The sequence below is a fragment of the Vulpes vulpes genome, chromosome 3, assembly GCF_048418805.1.
Source record: "Vulpes vulpes isolate BD-2025 chromosome 3, VulVul3, whole genome shotgun sequence".
In the NCBI taxonomy this organism is placed as follows: domain Eukaryota; kingdom Metazoa; phylum Chordata; class Mammalia; order Carnivora; family Canidae; genus Vulpes; species Vulpes vulpes.
In genome coordinates, this window is record NC_132782.1 from 138,342,794 (window position 1) to 138,367,629 (window position 24,836).

Genomic DNA, 24,836 nt, shown 5'->3' on the forward strand with positions numbered 1-24,836 from the left:
AAATGACAAAACCTTATGTCTTGGTAATAGGATCTATCAGTTCTAATACTCTCAGTCTTAAGCAAACATTTCCTAAGGTGATCTTCAAAGGGTTTCCTCAAAGTAAAAGTAAATTTAATTGTATTTTACCAAAGATGTTTACATATTCTCTCCACCTCTGGTTTTAGCCACTCAACTTGGTGCTTTCGTTTCAAGAGGCCTTGGTGCCCAATTGGTTGTAATGCAATCAGGTAAACATATTGACCGCTCACCCTTCAGGTCAAATAAAAAATGTTATAAACATCTGTTTTGTTCAAACTATTTCTTTTTCACTCTTGAAACTGAATTTTGAAATTGAAGGCCAAGAGGAAATGGCCCATTACCACAATGATTATAAAAAGGTGAGACCACTCTCTTTTTAGAGGAGGGAAGGGAGTAGACTAGCATATGAAGAGAATTTCTTTAATTGACTCAATTATTAAAGATGCTGTCATAATAAGTAGCACTTTACCCCATGCCTGGAAACCATTATGGCTCTGATCTGTCCCTCTGGTTATGGATCCAGATCAGTTATGTAGGGACCTTGACCAAATTGCAAATCTTCTGTGGTTGAGCTGGAGTTTTCAGGATTCAAGTTTCCTAGGAAGGTGAGGACTTGGGGCTCTATCTCTCTGAAGACCGAGTTTTGTGAGGGACGTCTGACCACCACCCACATTTTCCTGTGGTGCATGCAAATAGAGCAGAATTCTGAGCCTCAATACATACATGCTAACTCAGAATTCTTCCACTTGAGCTTAGGAATCTACATTTTTTTACAAGGTTTGCGGGGATACTAGTACACCCTAAACTTTGAGGCTTGCTGCCCTGACCCAGGGCTATGCAGGTATCTGAGAGGTTTGCAACCTGTCAAATTGGTAAAACAAACAAACAAACAAACAAACATTTTTCTGATCATTTCTCCGTGGGTATCATTTTGTCTTATATGTGTTTTTATCGTATTCAGGAAAGAGAATTTCAGCAACCACTAACTTTTCATCAAGTTTTTAAATATTTCATATCATGAAGTATATTTTGCTAAGTTAAGGTGAAATAAAATTAATTTTATCTTGTGATAGCTTTTGGTAGTACAATGGTAATGGCTGAGTACACTAGGCTTAAGATTCATCGATGCATTTAGAGAATACAAGCAACTTGTTTTCAGTTACGTAGGCTAAAGAACATTTGTTGAATAGGCTATAAAATAATTCCTGTTTTCTTATCATTATATGCTTAGCACAGTGCCTAGCTAAAAGTAAATGATCCACAAATGTTAACTAAGATTACGTTACTACGACCTGAGCCCTTCTTGTGGTTGGGCTGGGGGACATCCGTATTAGGGTGCTATTTGCTAAATCTACTTTTATTTCAAGGTCTGGAAAAATACTGTTAGGTTACTTTCTTTCAGCTATTAAGTTTCAGTTAACATTCTTATCTCTAGTTGTTACTGACCTGATCATGCTGATTGCCGGTGACCTTTCTTATGCAATCGCTAGGTAGCAAACCCTGCACTGGACATTGAGGGGCTCCAGGGATTTCAACATTACCCTAAAGACTAAATTCCAGTGTGTCCTGGTTTTTACGAAAAACAGTAATCCGGTGGATGGAAAAAAATGCAAACTGGATAGAATGGTTTTCACATTGCCTACTTTTGAGGCCCAAGTGGTTCATGATGGCTTCTAAAAACAGTAGAAAATTCCTTCATTGTAAGTTAGCCAAATATAGGGAACAAGGTAGAGTCCTTCACTTGGTCATGCGCTTCTTATTTTATAGTTGAAAGTTTACATTCATTCATCCAGTAATTCTGGAAAACCTCAGTCCTGATCTCCCGGAATTGTGCCTCTTCCACATTCTCTCTGTCATATTGTCCTAGTATATTTTATGTCTCTTGCATGTACTCTGGCTCCTGTGTGTCTGTCTTAATCCTTATTCATTATTTGGGTTTATCTTCCAGTTCTCACATTCTCTCTTAGGCAACATTATTCTGTTACTTAATCTATCTCTTCCAAATAACTATTTCTTCAGTTGTGTTTAATCTGTTTCTTAATGCACTCAATGCATTTCTAGAGGTTCTATTTTTTTTCCTTCAAATTTACTTGGTCTTTTTTTATGGTCTCTTGTTTTTTGCTCAAGAGAAAATATACTCTATCTCAAGAAGGAGAAATTTCAGTTTTCTCTTTTATTTCTGTAAAAATATTAAATATTATTATAATTTTTAAAAGATTTTATTTACTTATTCATGAGACACACACACACACACACACACACAGAGTGAGAGAGAGAGAGAGGCAGAGACACAGGCAGTAAGAGAAACAGGCTCCATGCAGGGAGCCCGATGCAGGACTTGATCCCGGGTCTCCAGGATCACACCCTGGGCTGAAGGCAGCACCAAACTGCTGAGCCACCCAGGCTGCCCTAAATATATCATTATTATTTTTTTTTTTTTTTTTTTGGTAATTCCAATATCTGAAGTTTTTGCAAGTCATACTTCTGTCTGTTGTTTCTGCAACTCTTTCTCATGATACCTCACTACCCTGTGTGCTTTTTGAATTTCGGCTGGGAGTTCATATTCTTTGAAGCTTTATCTGTGAAAATTTCTTGAGATTGAGATAAAGTTCAGTTTTTCCAGACCCTGGACTATGCTGGCTTAATTGTAATTTGGTCATCCTTTGAGGACTTCTGGCAGTCAGACTGCTGGCTTTATTTATTTATTTTCAATAGCTTTTTGAGATATGATTTACCTGTCAGAAAATTTATCTATAAAGTTTAAATTAATGTTCGAACTTTTACAAGACTGTTGACGTGCTGAATAAACTCTACAATGTGACAAAATGAAGGAAAAAGTCAATATACTTGTTGCAGGAGGAAAGGGAGGGGACTGGAATTATTTTGATGAAAACTGATGAGACAAGCAATAAGATACACATATTTGTGAAACAAAGAATTGTTCATGAAAAATGTTTTTAAAGGAAAACATAAGTAGAATTAATGTAAGAAGGCCAGAAGATGTTATTTTGTTAATTCCTATTCATCATTCATAGCTTTGTGGAAATCAGTCCCTCCTGGAAGCTTTCCTCGATCTCTCTCAAACTGGCTTAGGTATCCCAGAGTTCACTGTGTTTTTTTCACTTGGAGTAATTATCACAATAATCTAATTATTTGGTTTCGTTTCTGAGCTTTCCTCTCAAGAGCAGGGGTCAGCAAACTATTGTTGGCCAAATCTGGCCCACTGCCTGTTTCTGTAAATAAAGTTTTATTGGAACACAGTGACACCCATTCATTTCTGTATTATGTATAGCTCTTTATGCTATAATGGCAGAGCTAAGTAGCTGCAACAGAGACCACATGGTCTGCAAAGCCTAAAATACTAACTTTTGGATTCTTTACTGAGAAGGTTTGTTTTAGTGTATAGCGTACAAACTTTAGTGTATCATTTCTATCAGGGCAGAACAGTGTCTGTCTGGTTTGTTGTTACATCTCTAGCACTTTACCATGGTGCTTATCACCTAAAAGGAGCTAAATAAATAAATACAGATGAACGAATGGGTTGAATGAAAATGATTTCAGAGATTTCTATTCTGCGGTTCTGTGGAATTTATAATGGATTAAATCTAAATAGATAAATAAATAAAAATGAGTATGCATGCAAAATCCCATTTTATTTATTTATTTTTTTAAAAAGATTTTATTTATTTATTCTTGAGAGATAGAAGGAGAGACAGAGCCAGAGACACAGGCAGAGACAGAGCCAGAGACACAGGCAGAGGGAGAAGCAGGCTCCATGCACCGGGAGCCTGACGTGGGATTCGATCCCGGGTCTCCAGGATCGCGCCCTGGGCCAAAGGCAGGCGCCAAACCGCTGCGCCACCCAGGGATCCCCCAAAATCCCATTTTAAAGAACTTTGTTATAATGTTGTGTCAAAAAGGCAGCTGAGTATAGTGAAAGCAATCAGGCCAACCTGGGTTCCACGTCTGACCCTGCCTCTCAAAAGTCATGTGGTTGTTGTTGTTGTTGTTTTTTTAAGATTTTATTTTTAAGTAATCTTCATACCCAACATGAGGCTCAAAGTCACAACCCCTGGATCAAAAGACTCATGTTCCACCAAATGAGTCAGCCAGGCACCCCTGCGACAGCCATGTGGTTTTGACCAAACTCTTGAACCTCAACACTGTTACCTTCCTTTTCTAAAGGTGAGGCTCGTATTCTGTGCTTTCATGGAGGGGTCTCAGGACTCAGTGAGATGCTATGTGCATAGTCCCTGGCACATTACTAATGCTTATTAAATGCTGGTTCCTTTCCTCCTTGTTTCCTTTTCTTCTGGGGCAGTTATTTCATCATCTTTGCAGATGGACTAAAACAGTCCATTGGTGATATGGGTTTAATGACCACAAATAAGCCTACATCACTCACGTTTGCAATAGTCCCTGCCCAGATGAAAGTCAATGTTTGACCCAAATGTAGTACCTGCTACTGAAGACACGAAGCTGAATTTTCATCCTGCCCCACAATCAGCTCTTCATTCTCCCCTTACTTCACAACTTAAATATCCCCGCCATATACACAGAATCGATCAGAGCTTAGACTTCTCTTGCAATTTAAGAAAAATGACTTAAGTTCTAGAAAAAGCAACAGTTTGGGCAGGGGTATCTCTGGGCGTCCAGTAAGTTCTACCTGGTACAGTGTGAGAGAGTAAGGCTCTTCAGGCTCTGCACTGCACCAGCCCTCCTGGTAGCCATGTGACTTTGGGCAGCTCATTTAATATCCCTGACAAAAGTTTCTTTTAGAATATGGATTCTTTCCCTTTAAATTGCAGGGTTGGGTGGTTTTGTGTTTTTTGTTTGTTTGTTTGGTTGGTTGGTTTTGGGGGTTTTTTGGTGAGGAATAGATAAGATAATGTAGATCCCAATGAGTGGAATTTGAAAAAATGGTATAGAAATTCAAATTTCTGCAGTCACATGGCCATTTCCCTCCCTCTGCATCCTTTGTTTCTCTAAAGAGTGGGCTGCCCATGCAGGGGGCATAGGGACTGGCCTGCAGTGGGAAAGAGCATGCCATTTGGGGGCAAATGGGCTGGGTTCTCCTCCAGCCATCTGTCGCCTGCCTAGTAATTGTGTGACCTTGGCAGGATACCTAACCCTAGTATCTCCCTTGGTCAAGGTTGGATTAAAAATACCTACTGCATAGGATTCTTGTGAAGAATTAGAGGGAATAATAGATGCAAAGTTCCTGACACATATGAAACCCTCACTAAATGGTTGCTACTATTACTTTTATTCTCAAGACTTACACATTTAGAAAGAGACAGCTTTCAATGTATGCGTTTTAGTAAAATTTCCTTCCCATCAAATTCTTCAGATCTCAATCAATTCTCTGTTGTGGCCTTACCTGTCCCTAATCCTAGATGCTTCTTCTAGTTCTCAGCCTTAAGGCCATTAGTGCTATGAAGAGGCTGGTGAGAAAATTAGCATTTCCCCTGACTTCTATTTATTTATTTGTAATTTTTATTTTATTTTATTTAAAGTCAGTTTGCCAACATCTAGTATTACTGACTTTAGTGACAAGTTTCTTTCTTTGTAAGAGGTAGAGGTGTGAAAATCACTGAGCACCTATAAATGGAGTCTTCAAGAGGTAACAGGTCATTCTACCATAATTATGCATATGACTTGTTAGATTGCTTTTGAAGCATCTGCTTGACAAATCCCTTTAGAGTCACATTTTGAACATAACTCAGGGCATATCCCTCCTTGATAGCAAAAATAAGCCATTCTACAGCCTAAAGCAACATGACATTTTCTACTAGATATCAATATTTTCCCATCTGACATTTAGTAGATCCTAGGCAGCCAAAAAAAATACCAACTGCTTCTCAGGTATGATTCACCATTATTGTTCTTATCCTCATGTATTGTTAATATCTGCCAAAATGATATTAAGATTGTTCAGATGAGCGCTCTTTTTTCTCATATTAGTTCAGCATCTTTCTCTGAAATCTTTTTGTTCGTGAGTATTCAAGAAAATAGGCAGGCAAAGGAAAAACCTGGGCACGGAATTGGAAGAACTTCTCCAGAACATTTCAAAGACAGGAAGGGAGGCCAGTCTCCATGCATAGTTCTTCCATTATGGTGTACTGCAACTGACTTGATTTTTACATCCGTGTTGGGTCCCGAGTAGCTAGCCCTTTTGTATTTCTCTCTGTTATGGAGGGAAGAGATGAGGTTTACAGAAGCTCTTCTAAGACTTAAGAGAAAATGCAAGTCATTTTTAAATTTACGAAAGTTTTTTTTTAATCTTCCTCAATATTTTCCACCTCAAATCCATGCACTGGGCCTTCTAGGGGTTAACAGACTCCAGGCTACGCCTCCCTAGACCTGTAGTGACGGGCCTGCGTCCTTTTCAGTATGGCCTGCAAATAAAAGAATCCTCACTATCTCATTACGGAAGAGAAATACAAGATTAATTTACAATCTTGGAGTCTTCTCTCTAACATTACTTGCAGGTAATTAATGATTTCCAGCCCCTTATCTTTCAAGATATGTCTAAGGAAAGTGGATTTTTCTTGTGTAGAGCCAGGTTAAAATGTATTCCTTCTGATGTTTCATCCAGAGTATTACTCTAGGAAATCGAGTTTCCTTTCATAACTTTGTTTCCTGAAGCCACACAAGCCTGAGGAAGGACAACCAAAGCGAAGGCAGAAGTAGGCCTTGTCACACAGCCTCGGTGTTTCTGGCTGGTGCGCAATCTAGGTATTTATCTCTAACAGTAATTGGGAGGACTCCTTGATGTAAAAATCTGACACGTGGTCATTATTTATCAATGATCATTATGGCTAGCATTTATTGAATACTTAAAATTTGCCAGGCTCTTTCCTGAGGGCTTTGGGTTTCTTCTCACGTAATCCTCACAATGATCCTGAGAGGTAGGCGCTACTATTTTATGGATGGAGAAATTCATCCCCATGTGCAGAGCTAACAATGGCAGAGCAAAGGTTCGCACCTGTGTTTCCTGATTCCAGAGCCCAGAGCCCATCCCCTCAGCCACTGGCCCACCCTCCACATGAGAGCGGCCTTCGTGTTTCATTGTGCAATCATCGTGGACATGGGCCTCTGCACCCGACTATGTATACATGACAGGGGTCTGGCCCCTACTTCTGACTCTCTGACTACGAAACTGGGGGGAGTCTCACTGAGGAGGACAGGCTCGTTTCTGCTCTGGACCCATCATCTGCTGTGTCAGATCCTATCAAGAGACTCCTAGGCATCCCACACCACCGTTGTTCCATTCCGCTCCATCCTCAGATGGTTATGATCTTTTTCTTCTGACTTGTTACGCAGTAAATGGGATTTCTCAAGCTCTGCTCTGGTGCCAGGGCCTAGTCGGGAGCTTGCTGAGGAGCGCTGACCTCCCCTCAGGAGCTCCCGGATAGCCGCCCCGTGGAGTGCTGGCTTGCTAGCAACGCGAGCACCTGGTGCTGCCTTGATGACTCTCTCCACACTCAGTTCTGCCCTTCCCGGGCCTTGTTTCCCAGTGGGCTGTGGTGATCAGAGAGCAGATGGGGCCTTCCCCACTTTCCCAGGAAGAGGAGCTTCCTGCTTGGGTTTGAGCTGAGGTGGCGATTCTGTATTGCAATCTTTTGGGTATTTTCAAGAACTATTCCGCATCACCACACAAGGAGTGGAGGTGGTGGTGCACCATTCATTCATTCACGACACATTTGTTAGGCACCTATTTATGTTCTAGGCACTGTGCTGAGCACTGGAGTTGCCATGACAACTAAGATAGAATGGTTCCTGCTTTCACAGTTTCCCATTTTTGAATAAATCAGACACATGATGAGGCAATTGCAACAAAACTTGATAAAGACTGTGATAAGGCAATAACTATTTCCAGAACATATGGAAGGGACACCTACTCCAGACCTGAGGGACTGGGCGGATTCCCCGGGGGAAGTGGCATCTGAGACTGAAGGGTGACTAGAAGACATTCGGCAAGTGAAGGGGTTGGTAGTTGGGCAGGAGGAAGAGAAAGGATGTTCAAGGAAGAAGGAATAGCATATTCAAGGGCCTACGGACAGAGAGATCATGCAGAGCCATGATTAGCTGAAGCAGAGTTTGAAATAGGCTGTGGCAAGACATGCAGTTGGAGAGGTGAGCAAGGGTGGATCTGAAGGGTGGCGCTCACTGGATCTTTCTATGTATCATGTAGGAACTACCTGCATTTGCAGACTGAGCTACTGTAGCTTGGGTATTAATGGCAGGACATAGGACTGAGAAGTAACATCTGTTGAGTCCTGCTGTGTCCTGGGGCTGATGGACGATCTTGGAGGCCTTTGGCTCTGGCCCCTCATCCATGCCATCCAAGGGCCCCAAGCCATCCAAGTGCCTCCCTCCCCTTGGTGCAATACCTTGTGGCTCAAAAAGCATGTCAGAGTCTTCCTCTGGCTGCTGCCAGCAGAGCTCTCTACCCTAAAAACTGGTGCCTTTACTCGAAGTCCCTCCTGCCATCTCTGCTACTGCTGCACCCACAGCCAGGCCTGATGTGGCCACGGTTGCTGGGATGGACCTCACTGCTCCACTAGGTACTAGGAACTGAGATGGGACTTTCACACTCACCAGCAACTCCTACAAGTTGGGGCGGTTATCTCCGTTTGTACAGCTGGGGAAACTGAGGGCTCAGAGCCAACAAATAATTTGTTGTAAGCCACAAAGCTATAAATAGCAAGACAGATTTTGGACCTGGTCTGATGCCAAAGCTCCTGCAACCACAAGCGGTGACTCTTTCCTTGTCAGTATTATAGTTATTAAGATCCTCTAAGTCTGCTCTTTGAGTTTTCTTATTGATCCTTTTCTTGAAGATGAGTCCGTCCAAAACTGGGTCAGAGGCTTTTGAGGGACCTTCCCCAGAGCCGTCCCTTAAATCAGCAGTGTGCCCTACCTACCAGGCTCCATCCCTGAGATTTAAGACAGCCTCCCATCCCTCTCACTTTGATTAAGAACATGACAATACATTCTGATGTTGGTTAGTATTTTATAATTCCTCCCATGGGATCTGGTGATGCTTTATGTAAACAGATTTTTAGGCAGCCCTCAGCATATTGCCTATGTGCAATTAGCAGGTGAGGTTCCTTCTTTGTGACCCTCCCCAGACTCTCACTGCATGCCGTTTTTGATTTACTTTTATTTTTGTCACTTTCTTCCATTACCATTTTAATGTTCAGTTTTGATGCTAAATAAAATAGGTTTTTCTGTCCCTCTGCTCCCTCCTGCCTCTTCTCTCAAATACCAGTAAAACCCAGGGACAAATCTTCTGAATCCTAGCCTTGGAGATGGATGTATTTGCTAGTGAGAGCTCCAGTTCCAGATAAGGGTACTAATGAATCAATCACCAGGCTTTTATTAAGTGTCTCTTTGCTAAAAGCATAGCTTTCCCTGCAGCCAGATGGCCCTGGCTCTGCACTCCTGAAGGTAATCTGGACCCTGTCACTAATTACTCTTCTTCCCGGCAGCAAGTAGAAGAAGCAATTTTCAAATTGTTCTTATTGATCACAGGGCATTTTCTCCAGAATAGCACTCCGTATAAAAAAGAGGATGTAATTAGTTTCAGTTAACTTAAGCCAAAAAATTTTATAGAAGAATGGCAGTCTACACAGTGGTTCAGAGTACAAAATTTGGAGTCAACAGTGTGAATCCTTGGCTCTATCCTTCACTAGCTATGTGAAGTAGAGCAAGTCACTTAAACTCTTTGAAGCTCAGTTTCTCCCTCTGTAAAATGGGAATAATATTAGTTTCTGGAGCTGCTACAAGGATTAAAGTTGGCAGGGTTGAAATAAAACAGAGTAATCGTTTGGTCCAGGGGATACTGTTCTCATTGTTATTAGTTATTATTACCAAGAAAGCCATGTACCAGTCTGTCTTCAGGCTAGTTTGATAATATTTTCACCCATTTTTCACAATTCTCTTTTCTCCATGCAAATTCTCATTTTTCTTCAAAGGTCAGATATAGTCTTGCTTCCATGGATACTCTTAACTCTAGCCTTTTACAATGATGTGGTTAAATCAAGGCTTGAAGAGCTTGCAGACTTTTTGCCTTCATTTAGGTTTCTTTGATAAGATGACTTGTGTTTTTTTTTTTTTGTTTTTTTTGTTTTTTTTTGTTTTTTTTTTTGATGACTTGTGTTTTTATTGTAGAACGATGAGGTGGAGTTTGTCCGAACTGGCTATGGGAAGGACATGGTGAAAGTTCTCCACATTCAGCGAGATGGAAAATACCACAGCATTAAAGAGGTGGCAACTTCAGTGCAACTTACTCTGAGCTCCAAAAAAGATTACGTGTATGGAGATAATTCAGACATCATCCCCACAGACACCATCAAGAACACAGTTCATGTCTTGGCAAAGTTTAAAGGGGTATGTGTCATTCTTCTCAGAGGCTTCCTGTCTTGATGCGGAATTCACTGTACTATTAACTTGAGGCTATCACTGCTTACTGCAAGTTCCCTGTACTTTTTAACCCTATTTTTATATTTAAGCCACTAATTTTTTTCATTTCTATTCTAAAATTCTCACTCTTGTAGAAGAGCTTTCTCAGTTTTCTTCTTCTTCTTCTTCTTCTTCTTCTTCTTCTTCTTCTTCTTCTTCTTCTTATTTCTTCTCTTTTTTGGTTCTCAACTTACTACATCTTTTAGGAAGAGAATCCTATCTGACAAATTTACAAGTTCTCTCTTAATTAGGATCATTGGCAAATCAAAGCCCTGGGAGGATTTCAGAATAGAATTTTACACATTTTTTTTGTCATACATTTCTTTGACTCCTGTTGCTTATTTTTTTTTTTCTTTTAGAATGGTGTACATTTATAGAAGAAAGTACCATTTCTCTTTCTGGTGTTACTATAGAAGAAAATCTTGAGTACAAGATATATTTTGAAGTCTATTTGCCCAACTTTTAATGCCTTTCTAATTTTCCCAACTCCATGACCACTTAATGTCTGGATATGGTGTTAAGTATACTCTTCAAAAGGGTCTTGCTGCTGAAGGAATCTGATATTTTAGCACTTCAGCTTGCACATTTTTTAAGTGTGAGTGAAGCTGTACTGGACCACCAGCAGATTTCTGGGCAGCTCAAGATAATTTTTTTATTTGCTAAGAAACCTAAAAAGACAAGAAATGTAGACTGGAAAGCTTCTTTTTCTCATGTTTTTGCACGAAATCCTTACTCAGAATGCATGAAATGAACAGACTAATTGACATATAATTTCTGCAAGGTTTTTCTCCCCGCTGAACCTTTCTTTTGTTAATCAGAGTGGCTCAGCAAGCATAAACATGGCTATGGACAAAAGCATTGCTCCCTTAAAAAAACAAATTGAAAATAGGCTTTCGTGCTGAGCTATAGAAGAGAGATAGGCAACACAGATTCTTGTATTTCCTGTATTGTGTGAGAGATGCAGAAAAGTGAAGGAATGGACTTGGATATTAAAAACAATTAGAATTTATTCATTATAGATAGAATCACCATATAATTTCTTATCCAAATCAAGACGCTTGCTTATTTCTTTTGATTTTCTTAATTGAGGTATAATTGGCACACAATTTTATATTAGTTTCAAGTGTACAACATAATGATTTGATGTTTGTATATGTAGTGAAATAAATTTTTATTTCTTGAGATGGCAACTTTTTAATAATATTTTTAAAGGTGTTATTTACTTATTAGAAAGTGAGAGGGAGAAGCAGACTCCATGCTGAGCAAAGAGTCCGACTCAAGGCTCTATCCCAGGACCCTGAGATCATGACCTGAGCCAAAGGCAAATGCTTAACTGACTGAGCCACCCAGGCGCCCTGAAATGAGAACTTATAAGATTTATTCTCTTAACTACTTTCCAGTAGACAGTATAGTATTTTTGACTGTACTTGCTGTGCTGTACATTATATTCCCATGACTTATTTATTTTATAATTGCAGGTTTGTACCTTTTGATTCCCTTCTCTGGTTTTGCTCACTCTTTCTCCCTTGGCAACCACCAATCTATTCTCTGTATCTATGAACTTGATTTTTTTTCTGTTTGTTTTTTACCAAATAAAACGTTACATTGTTTTGTTTAGATTCCACATGTAGATAAGAACATATGGTTGTCTTTTCCTGATTTATTTCACTTAACATGATGCCATTAGGTTAATCTATGATCCATGTTATCACAAATGTAAGGATTTCATTCTTTTTTATAGCTGAATATTATTCCATTATATATAAAAACATATATACACCATATACATACCATATAAATATGGTATAAATAACAAATATAAATAAATATATACCATAAAAATATATGTATATCTAAATATCTATCACATTTTCTTTATCCATTCATCCATTCATAGACAGTTAGATTGTTTCCATATTTTGGCTATTGTAAGTAATGCTTCAACAAAATACATACATCTTCTGGGGTTTGTATTTTTATTTTCTAAACTAGGACATTTCTGGGAGTGAAATAAGATGCTAATAATTATCCTGGGACAACAAGCATAAAACAGAACTATCCTGGGGAAACCAGTACAAATAATCCATTTTAGGCAAAGTCATAAATCATCTGTAGATGATGCTAAGACCATAACACATTGTCTACAGATTACTATGGAGAAGTAGAGAGCTGTTTTATGGAGTGGAGAGCTAAGGATGGTCAATGGAAGGTCAGTTTATGAAGCAAGGAAACAGAAATAGCCCTACCTACATTAACATTTTTCCTTGGGAAACTGGGAGGCCCATTGGCCAACCTCATAAAGATACCAGAGTGTTTGGGAGCATACTATAGTACTGTAGTTGGCATGGGTGATGACAGAGCTTACCGTAAAGAGAATCTAAATGTTAAGTTTCATTTTGCTCATCCATTGATTGACACATTTCTTCCTGCAAAACAGGTTTCGTTTAAAAACAGGATATAGTCTCACCTGGTGACCTTGTGAAAAATTGGGATAAGGACCATTGACCTCTCCAGATTCTTTCAAAATCTATGTTTTTCTGATTCTAAAAAGCATTTGAACAGGAAAGAGAACTCCATGGGTATTTACAAATTATTTTTAAATGGAGCAGGTGTTTCTGATCACTAGCATTTTGTTTTCTTTTACAGATCAAAAGCATAGAAACTTTTGCAATGAACATCTGTGAGCATTTCCTTTCTTCTTTTAACCATGTCATCCGAGCTCAAGTCTATGTAGAAGAGGTCCCTTGGAAGCGTTTTGAAAAGGTTACCTCAGTTATTTGTGTTCTCAGCTTAATTAAAGAAATTGGCTTTATGACATATGCTGAAATTTTACTGGAAACATTTTTTTTCCTAATTTTCAGAATGGAGTTAAGCATGTCCATGCATTTATTCACAATCCCACTGGAACGCACTTCTGTGAGGTTGAACAGATGAGAAGTGGTGAGAAAATATTTTTCATGTCTTGATTCTGCAACAGAAAATTCAATATTTCTTTCCTCTAAACAATTCTGTTTATTAACACTGAGGAAAACTGTAGAGAAATTCGAAGGCATTTACATCTGGAGATGGAAATGAGCTCTGTGACTCTGGAGTACATTTAAAAACTAGCTACTTTTTACCTTAAAAATATAAAAATGAGGGCAGCCCGGGTGGCTCAGTGGTTTAGCGATGCCTTCGGCCCAGGACATGATCCTGGAGACCCGGTGATCTAGTCCCATGTCCGGCTCCCTGCCTGCTTCTCCCTCTGCCCTTGTTTCTGCCTCTCTCTCTCTCTCTCTCTCTCTGTGTGTGTTTCTCTCATGAATAAATAAAATCTTAATATATATATATGAAATAATACATTTTGCAACAAATCTAGGGGCTGAATAAGGTAGATCATTTTTATCATCTGATTCTGAGATGAGGGAAAAAAAGGTCCAAGCTGACAAAACCTCAAATCTCTGAATTTTCTGACCAGTACTTTTTGTACCATACCATGCTATAATTATAGTAACCTTTATAGGAAATAGCTAGTAAATAACAATCGAGTTTCTCTGACATTTTATTTTCATAGTAGTAAAACCACTGATATTATTATAATTACTATAGAATGAACTTCATTTAAATAGCAATAACAATTATATAATTCATTCTATTTACTAAGAAATTTAAAACTTAACTTCAGAGCATAATTACAATATGGATCTTACTATTTTTTTTTAAAGATTTTATTTATTTATTCATGAGAGACCTAGAGAGACAGACAGACAGACAGACACAAGCAGAGGGAGAAGCAGGCTCCTTGCAGGGAGCCCGACGTGGGACTCAATCCCGGGTCTCCAGGATCACGCCCTGGGCTGAAGGCGACGCTAAACCCCTGAGCTACCCGGGCTGCCCAATATGGATCTTATTAGTACTGAGGACTGACCTTAGCAAATATCAAAATTCCCTAAGCTTGTCTCCCACTGCTTGGTTGAGATGATCAGAGTAGAGTTCAATAACTGGCTACAAGTTAAGAGTAGAGGACTTCTAAGAATCATGCAGCTAAATGTGGTAGAAAGATCTCTATCCTAAAAAAAAATAAACTTTCATGATCATTATAAATTTAAAATGTGGACTCTAAACTTTTTCCCTCTTCAATTATTCGTCCCTTTCTTCTTCTCTCTTTTCCTCTTCTCTCCTTCCCTTCCTTTCCTTTTCTGTATCTCCTCTTTCTTCTCAAGCTCTCTTCAGTGAGAATTGGAGGTAGCATTTTGTAAATGTCAGAAATATTATGAGGTTAATAAAATATAAGTCCCTTCTCATTCTGAGTTATATTGGCTAATGCCTTCTCTTAGAAAGTTCTAGTGTGTTAGCTGTTGTTTAATATTTTTAATATGAAATTCCAGGCACAATCAGGGCCTTCTCAGTGTTTAATTGGCAGTAATGTAATTATTGTCCGATAAAGGAGACTGAATAACTAGTAGTTAAGTTGAAAATATAATGATTTTTTAATCCCCCAAATGTGTAGCCATGTGATATATTGACTTGCCGACTCAGCTTTTAGTTAGTTGAAATGTAGCTTTCTTTCTTTCCTTCCTTTCATATGTGACTTTGGGAAAGAAAGAGAAAAAAAGGTTTCCTGACTCCCTGAGTCAGTGTTTTCCTACCCAAACCACACTGACTACTCATAAAATTTTAAACTCTAAACTGTCATTGTCCAGCAGAAATATAATTTTAAAATTTTCTAGTAGTCACATTAGGAAAGCAAAAAAATTAATTTTAATGATTTATTTAATCTTCTATACACACAATGCCCCTTAAATATGTAATAAATATCTATCACTAATGAAATATTTCACCTTCTTTTTACAAAGTTAAGTCTTTGAAATCCTGTGTGTATTTTATATTTACAAGACATCTTAATTCCCATTTCCCAGATTCTGAGGGCTTGAGGGCCATGCGTGGGGCTCATACTCCTCATAGCAGGAGCTAGAATTAGCTTTTCGAAGAGCTAATTGAAAAATGCGAACAAAAAAGGAGAACACAAAACTGAGTGGGAAAGAATTAGAGAGGAAGACAAACCATGACAGATTCCTAACTGGGAAACAAAGGGTTGCGGGAGGGGGCTGGGTAGGGGGGTAGGGCAACTGGGTGACGGGCATTAAGGAGGGCACTTGATGGGATGAGTTATACTATACTATATACTATGGGTGTTATACTATACGTTGGCAAATTGAATTTAAGTAAAATATTAAAAAAAAAGAAAATGAGAAAATGAATGAACTATGCTTATGTCATTCATTGAAATACTATTCATTCAACAATTGGATTTTGAGGACTTTTTAATGTATCCTAGGGCTGTAAATTCCAAGGTGGGTAAGACATTCCTTGGCCCTAGTGAGATTACAGTAGATGAATGTAAGAGATAGACTTATAACAAGATTTATTGCAATGTAAGAGGCTAAAAATCACAATGAAAGAATAAAAGTTATGCTAGAGAGACAAACAGGTACAAAAAAACTAACTCTTCCTAGGGTAGTCTGGAAGGCTTGACAGGGACGGAAGAAATATTCCAATTGGCTTTTGAAAAATGATTCAGGATGTGCTGGGCATAGAAGGGGAAAGAAGATTACAGGTGGAAGTAACAGAGTGTATGTGGGTAGGACCTAAGGAGGAATGGAAGAGGAAAAATAAATATTTTGGACATCTGCCTTATGCTGACCACTATTCTGGGCAAGTAATTTGAGTTTGAAAGGGCAAAGCATTTGAGGAATAGTAGCAAGTTCAAAGGGTCTAGTTCTTAGAATATAAGAGCTGAGATGAAAATGAAGAGATTGATTTGGGCTGGATTTTGAAGGGCCTGGTGTACCATGCTAGCAAGATTGGTCTAACTTGGAGGTGGTTTTGCAAAGTGGTAAAGCCATATGGGTTGGAATCAGACTACACCGTATTTGAATTTGAGCTCCACTACTTAATAACTTTATGACCGTGGGAAAGTTACTTATGCTACCTCAGTGGTATTCATTTGTGAGATGATGATAACAGTGTTCACCTCAATTGCCCAGGGAATTAAAGGAGATAGATATTAATATAAAGCATTTTAGCCCAGTACCTGGCACATAGGAAGCACTCCTTAAATGACAGCTACTATTATTATTATTATGGATGGAGATAAAGACCCAGGAAAGGCCTGTGTGTGTGAGTGTGTGTGTGTGTGTGTGTATACACGATTCAATAATTCTGACCAACATTACTGTGCGTGGGCTGCAAAAACAGGCAGTAAAAATTTGGAATCTTGTTGCAGAGATGGAGAAATGATGGAGTCAGATCTAAGGCAGTGAGAAGTAGAGATGGAGAGGACATTATGTGAGGCATTTCTGAAGGGTACTGAGTGAGTGTGAGTGGTTGGGTAGGGGTGGAGGTTACAGAGAAGGAGGAGTTAAAGTTGCCCTAAAGTAGGGGCTTGGGGGAACTGATGGAGGAGAACACGTATGATTAGAAAGTATTCAGGGTAAGCTGATGATTTGGGGAATGAGGGATAGAGATAGATTTGGAGACCATCAACAGACTGATGGTGGGTGAAGCTGTGGGCAAGAAGGAGCCATTTCAGGAAAACACGTGAAATGAGAGGAGGAAAGTGAGAAGACTGGGGGAAATTCCCCAGTTTATGGGTTGGGCAGTCTAAAAAGTCAAATGGGGGATGCCTGGGTGGCTTAGTGGTTGAGTGTCTGCCTTCAGCTCAGGGCGTGATCTCCAGGGATCGAGTCCCGCATCTGGCTCCTTGGAGAGAGCCTGCTTCTCCCTCTGCCTGTATCTCTGCCTCTCTCTGTGTCTCTCATGAATAAATAAATAAAATCTTAAAAAAAAAAAAAGTCAGAAGAAAGGCCAGAGAGAAAGAAGGAAGATTGGAGAGTGGTGTCATGGATGCAAAAGAAAGATACATTTCAAGAAATCGGGAATTATATTAGGACAACAGGCTGTGTAACACACGGTTCATATGTAGAGCCTCCGTTCAAGAAGCTCAGTGCTTTTTGTAGAAGTCCAGTTCAGCATTTGTGTGAGCATGTGTGTGTGCGTGCCTGCGTGTGTGTGTGCTTGTGCATGTGCGTGTGTGTGTGTTGGGGTGATACTCTGCTCTGGGAAGTTAGTTATTCAGGATCCCAGGTTGATGCAGCCTTACTTTTTTATCTTTACTTTTTGGGGTCACCTTGAGGGCAGATCCCCTTACCAGACAACTAGGAGAAGAAAAGAGCTTGGAGGAGCAAAAGGAGGCAGAAACCCTCAAGCGTAAGGCCAGGCCAGAGAGTAGCACACAGCACTTCCACCGGAGAGAACCCAATCAGGCCACAGCCAACTGCAGTGGAGGCTGGGAGATGTAGTCTAGCCGGGTACCCAGGAGGAAGAGGACATAGATTTAGTAAAGGGCAAGCAGTGTTTGCCCCGGGAAGGTTCAGAAGTTGGGATTACGAGAAGACTGAAGAGTAAGTGTGCAGTTTTGCAAACGGGTCACGGTGACTTCCATAAGAATGTTTTAGCAGGACCCTGGAGTTAGAAGTGGAGTGGCCCCTTGGTAGGGCTCTGCTGATCATAAGAAGAAAACAGGCGGCTCTCCACACCCTTGTTCTTTCCAGCCTGAATTCTAGTCACCTGGCTGCTGCAGAATGGAAAAACTAGTCACTTGGTCACCGTAATAAGGACAACGCCTTTTCTTTCTGCAGAAGGCCCCAAAATTTCAGGGTACTGCAGTCGTTGTGGTGGTGTTCCCAGAAGCCCCAGCCTGACTCCTCTAGAGGCTAGTGCACCTCCGAATATCATGTGGGGCTGGCAGGGATCAGGGTAGGGGAAGAGGCATCTGTTGCCCTAAGTGTATGTGGTACGTGTGTGGACACGTATATGAGTATGTGTATTTTCCAGTGCTGTGTCCATAAAGATGACATTTGTACTCAGTCCCTCTTTGGAGAGTAAGGATCTATGATCTTAGCATAGCAAAGTTTAATTCTTAATTTGCCTGTTATCCAAGCGCTACAACTACAGATATTGTGAGGTAAGTCCATGTACAAGCATTATCACAAGAAATGCCCTTGCATAGGCTTAACTAAAAAAATAATTATTATCTACCTCTGCCCCCACCCCACTCCAATTCACATGGTAAAGATTGTTATTACAACCTTGTAAATAAGGCTTTTGGGAGCACCTGGGTGACTCAATGGTTGGGTGTCTGCTTTGGCTCAGGGCGTGATCCTGGGGTCCTGGGATCAAGTCCCACATTGGGTTTCCCACAGGGAACCTGCTTCTCCCTCTGCCTGTGTCTCTGCCTCTGTGTGTGTGTGTGTGTGTGTGTGTGTGTCTCATGAATGAAAAATAAAATTTTTAAAATTTTTTTAAAAAATAAAAAACAAATAAATAAGGTTTTTGGTGAGGGCTAGCTAGCTGGTAAGAATTCTGGCCCGTCAAACAGATGCACTTAATCACACACTCAGCCATGCAACTCCCAATAGGGACTCTTCCCAGCGGGGTATGTAATTGATGGACTGGATTCTTTCTTACCAGTTGAACACACGTTTACGGAAAACCTACTGAATCTCGAGCACCATTTTAGACCCTGAGAATTGCTATAAAATTCCCATTATACTATTTTCCTAGCAGATCCTTGAAAGCTACATCATTAAGTGTACTTTTACCTGTTTCAAAGTCTGTTAGTTCCACGGGAGAATCTGGAAGATTCACCCAGACAGAGGGATGACGACTGTTATGTTTGTGACTTGCCAAACTCCGAGAGAAGAACTAGGTCTGCACATGTGATGCAAGGTGTTGGTTTAGGTGTTCTAAGGAACCTGGATCTTCCAAACTTCTTCTCTCATGTGTTTCCCTGAATTATAAGCATAGCCAAGTCTTGAAGTGGCTGAGATGGTTGAGTCACTTATTTGGACTAAGTTGGCCCACAGACCTCTGCAGTACCTGAATTATGACTCACAATTCTTGAAGAATCAAATTCCTCCCAATCTGACACTAAATATAAAAATTCAGCTAAAGAATAGCTAAGTAAAGGAATGGGAGATGGAGAAGACATCTCAACTAATAGATATTGTCTACTTGTAGTAAAAAAAAAAAAAAAAAAAAAACTACTGACCTGGAGAATGGGGGAGTGTTGGAGATGGTCTTAAAGAAGGGGAGTGATGAAATTGAAGTCCTGGAGGAGAGTAATTTCTGAGGCTGGGCAGGTGGAAGAAGTGAGAGGGAGGAAGTGGGAGGCCCAGGACAAAAATGGCCCATTGCCAAGTAGGCTGTGAATGTCCTTTTTGATGCAAGACTGAAACTCTTCAGTTTCTCCAAAGGAATATATTTTTTTGGTACACACAGGTCTTTTAAACCTCCTTGATCACAACCTCGTTGTACAAAAGCCCAGTTAACTTCCTTCCACCTGGCTGACCATATTTTCCCGTCCAGAGTTGCATGGAGGCACCTTGCACTCTCCCTGTGTGAGTGAAATGGACTCTTAAAGGCAAATGATATTTAATCTTCACTTTTTCTAGCACTTTACAAGTTTGAGGTTTTTCTACTAGAATGATTTAATAGAGTTTTAAAATATCCTCCTTTCAGCTATTTGTGTCCTTTTTGGAGGTGTTAAACATGGAAGCAATTATCCACTTCATGACAGGATTTTTTTTCTCTTGGCTCCATAAAGCTTTGTGCTTTGTGACACCTGATGCGTAGGTAAGGAATTGGGCTTATTTTCTATTAATTTGCAGTGAGTTTCTTTCCCTTAGAGAGCTAAGGGGTAGGATGTATGCTTCTCTGAGAGATAAACCACAATCTGTTAAGTGTGTAGGAGGACACTAAAAGCTAGCAAAGATTATGTTCTAGCAAAGTGAAATGTGAAGATCTTCTTTTGCATTACTCTATAACCATGGCAAAAAAAAAAAAGGATAAAAGCTGATTAAGTGGTTTCATGACAAGTCATCTAGAAGGACGGTTCCTTTGGCTGAATTAATTCTGTTAGTCTCAATTGCAATTGTTTTCAGAGTGTGTGAGGCATCATATTTTTAGTTGATGGGTCCGTGAATTTGAAAGGCTCAGGTTCGTACCAGTGATCAGAAAGCTGGGGCACTGCCAAGGGAAGATAAAATAAGCTCTTTGATTTTATCCAGAATGTCTAATGTGCACCAAGGAAGAAAATGTTTTCACTTTAAAAGAGAATAGGGTTTTTGTTGTTGTTGTTGTTGTTGTTGTTGTTGTTGCTGCTGCTCGTGTTGCTGTTGTTGTTGTTCATAGAATGATGAACGCACCAGAGTAGATGGTTTATGTTCTGCCAAAACTGTGGCAACGGTTAATTGTCTTTGGGAACACAAAACACTTTATTCTGCGTGAAACTGAGGCCAGAACACATTAGAAAATACAACTTCTAAGAAAAAAAAAAGAAAATACAACTTCTTTCTTCATTTTTAGATTCTAGCAAGAAAATAGATCATTTAAAAGTTGCCTAGGAGAATTGACACTCCCCAACGATCAGTAAGTCTCATCCCAGGGCTGGAGGTGGATAGAGATGATGTGTCAGAAGTAGTTTTTGGAACCTGATGAGCCTTTGTGAAACATGGGAAACATTCACAGGTAAAGTTGGTAAGGAAACATCAATTATTGCAAAATCATGTTAACTTTTAGAAAGCATTGTCTCTGGGGCAGCCATTCTACTAAGTCCTTTATGGATATTTCCTCAGACATCTATCAATTTTAGGCAATAGGTATGGTAGTCATCTCCATTTGCAAGATGAGAAACTCAAGGTAGAGAGGAGTTAAGTAATTTTCTGAAGGGAATAGTGCTCATAAGTAGGGGAGGAAAGCATGGAGAGCACTGAGACCTGAATTTAGGAAATCTTGAGTCCCGAGTTGTGGCCTCAACCCCTATGCAACAACTGCAATCAGGAATCCTTTTATGATGAAGACCATTGGAGGAGCCAAAGTCTAATTGGTTTGCATGGATGTTGGGGATAAAGGCCAACTGTATAGGAAAAGCTGAAATAGGTAAAATTTGCCTTTGGTTCTCATTAACTTTCTCTTTGTCCCCTGCCTCAGGATCCCCACTGTTTGTTCTAATCTTATTTCTTATTGCAAACCTATATTTCATTTCTATAGGATTTTTTTTTTCTAGAAGGAATAACTTTTGGAAGTAGGCTATAGTAGTTTATAAAGTCTTAAGAAGCCACTCCATAATTTACGGGGTCTTTGTATTTCAACAGGAAATTTTTAAGGAACAAAAAGTTTTCCAGACACATAGGGGCCATTTCCAAGAGTGATGCTTAAGTTTCTATTTAAGATCAATGGAGATGGTATTTTTCAGGCTGGGAACTGTCTGAAGCCCTCAAAGAACACTGTGGAAGGAGAGGTGGCAGCCGTCTTGTTTCCTGGAGAGGCCCGTTATTGTAAAGAAATGAGGATAGATAGTTAAAGCTAGAGGAAAACATCCTGCAGATGGGGAGGGATCCAAAAAGGAGGAAATTATGAAGTGCTGAGTTCGAATTCTACCCCTGCAGTTTCTAGTCATGTGACTATAGGCAAATGACTGAAAGTTTCCTGTATAAAAATACTTAATAGACTTGTGAGGATTAAGTAAGATAAAGTCTGAAAAAGGCAGCAACTAAACATAGTCCAGATGTTCTCAGCTAAAGGCGATGTCCTCTCTCTTTCCTGCTGTTATAATTGGGTGGGTGTGATTAGGAAGGGACATGGTAAAAGATTGATGGAGGAGAACTGTCTAGAAGAAAACGAGGCTAAGCTGTGAAATACTTATTCTTTGATGTGAATCAGTCTTGTTGCATCCATTCACTCATCCATTCAATCGGTACTTATTGATTGCTTCTGCACTTCTCTTGGATTTTAAACGTAGGCTCACTTGGATCAGCCCTACGTAGCATTTAGAAATGCTGACTTTGCAGAACCACGTCTTCATACATCTAAAATCTGATGAATCAAGCCAACTTAAAGCATTAAGGCATTGCTAGTGTCTTTCTCTTGATCCTACTTCAGATGTAGTTTCCAAGGAGAACTTCAGAATATTAAATAAATATCATTTCAGTTTTACCTCATTACCGTGGAACACTCCAACCAGAACAGCTGATCTTATTTTTCAGCTGATCTTACCACTAGCCATTGGCCATCGCTCCTTCTGGTAGATGTGCACATGTGGCTGGGAAAATCAAAATATAGTCATTATATACCTACTTCTAAACTCCACAGCTCCTGAGTTAACCACAGCGACCGAAACCACATAGAAGATGTAAACTCTTAAATTATTAAGAGCTGTCCTGGATTTTAATTGAGGATCATGAGTTATATTCTTTTTTTAAAAAATTATTTATTTATTTATTTATGATAGTCACACACACAGAGAGAGAGAGAGAGAGAGAGGCAGAGACATAGGCAGAGGGAGAAGCAGGCTCCATGCACCGGGAGCCCGATGTGGGATTTGATCCCGAGGCTCCAGGATCGCGCCCTGGGCCAAAGGCAGGTGCTAAACCGCTGCACCACCCAGGGATCCCCCCATGAGTTATATTCTTGTTCTTCAACTAAGACCATGTACAGCATAGTGATGCCTAATGTCTCTGGCCCTTGAGCTATACACTAAACAGGCCAAGAAAGATAGGTTTTAATTGGGACTAGCTTCAATACTGTAAGGAGATGATCTTAGTCATCCTGGCGTGGCACCGTGCTACTGGGGGTTTGTACCCAAGTGTGCCCTCAACATCCAGCCTCACCAGCCTGCACAAATAAGGCTACTGTGATGTTAATTCCTCAATTTTCCTGGCCTGTAGTTCTCTCCTTACAAAACTGCTGGATCTCTCCAGTCAAACTTTCCCACCTCCTGACAGTCTGGAGGTCTGTCTCACACATGTTTAGGGAGAAGTCTGCACCCGTTGTGTACAACTACTGCTTCACTGGCTCTGCTCAGCATTGGCTGAGTTGTCCCTGCTCTGTGGGAAGAAATGATGCTCTCTACAGAACACGGTACTCTGAGGCTTCCCAGCACGTCACCTGGTGCCATGTTCTACTCAGTCTTCACCAAACTGCCAGAGCTACAGTGTGTTCCACATAGAAAGAGAGAGAATCTTCCTCTCACTAACTCTGTGCCCTACCTGTGCTGGGCCCTGAACTAGAGCTGCCTGGCACACAAGGGAATAGCTTCCTCTGATTATACCTATTACTCCTCCACCTTCCCCATTCACCTTACACAGTCAGCAACTGCAGGAGAACCATACCATCCCCTCCACTTTTGCCAACTCTATCCTCTCTCCCCCAGGCCCCCATGACTCAACTTTGTCCCTTTTCCTTTAGCCAAAAACCAAAGCCATTATGGGTGTCCACTTAGGCAGATCTACGCCCTGTGGGTCACTGCCTCATCGCTGCAGTCTCTATTTAGGCTCAGCCAGGTCCGCAATGCTACTCATTCATGAAGTTGTGTGATTTCGGTGAGCTCATCACCACAAGAGAACTGAGGGGCTGATGATAATTGGAGCCACCAGCCAGTGTACATGATCAACATGAGCATTAACTCTCCCCCATCCCATAAAGGCAGAGTAGCAAACAGAAGAATTGCTCTGGAGGAGCTTACTAATTTATTTCAGGACGATTATCTATTGAGTGAAGTGGAGCTCAAAAAGTGGAAGGTATTTGACTGAGAAGTCACCTGTACGTGTAGCTGCCAGGAAGGTACTCATTTCTGTGGGTTTCAACACAACACGAAGGTTTAGTCTCCAACCTTCAGTTCTCCTAGGGCTGGAGAGAGGCAGGGCATCATGGAGTCCAGATAGAGAGAAAGGCACACACCATCCTCATCAGGTGGACTTCAGAGGAGACAGGGAGACAGAAAACGTGGATGGTGAGGTGGTTCTTTGTTCAAACAGTGCACCATTTTTTAATGACCAGAATCCTTAGAGCTAGGTATCAGTAAGAAGACACTATTTTGTTTATAACTTCACCCCCTTTTACGTTTTTACTTGAAACAGGACCTCCAGTCATTCATTCTGGAATCAAAGATCTCAAGGTCTTGAAAACGACCCAGTCTGGATTCGAAGGATTCATCAAGGACCAGTTCACCACCCTCCCTGAGGTGAAGGACCGGTGTTTTGCCACCAAGGTGTACTGCAAATGGCGCTATCACCAGGGCAGAGACGTGGACTTTGAGGCTACCTGGTATGAGCATGGACTAGGGCTTGGCTCTGGCTCTGCCCTCTTCCCAGGGGCCCTAAGGTCATAGACTCTTCTATCTGAAAGAGAAAATTAGAGGCTACCTAATTTAACCTCCCTACTGTTCAGAGACCCTTCTGACAATGCTCTTGACTTGAATTAGTAAATCTGTACAGAAATCTTAGATGCTATTAGCTGAAATGACC

At 40.4% G+C, this 24,836-nt stretch overlaps 1 protein-coding gene across 1 annotated transcript in view; it reads left to right on the forward strand.

Moving 5' to 3' along the window:
• The first annotated feature begins 289 nt into the window (after positions 1 to 289).
• LOC112924412 (uricase) overlaps positions 290 to 24,836 on the forward strand; it is a 31,088-nt gene continuing 6,541 nt past the window's right edge. The window contains exons 1-5 of the mRNA XM_026004703.2: positions 290 to 380; positions 10,201 to 10,419; positions 13,138 to 13,254; positions 13,353 to 13,431; positions 24,450 to 24,636. Coding sequence (XP_025860488.1) covers positions 351 to 380; positions 10,201 to 10,419; positions 13,138 to 13,254; positions 13,353 to 13,431; positions 24,450 to 24,636 — 632 coding nt within the window. The 5' untranslated portion in view covers positions 290 to 350. The remainder of the gene's footprint in view (positions 381 to 10,200; positions 10,420 to 13,137; positions 13,255 to 13,352; positions 13,432 to 24,449; positions 24,637 to 24,836) is intronic.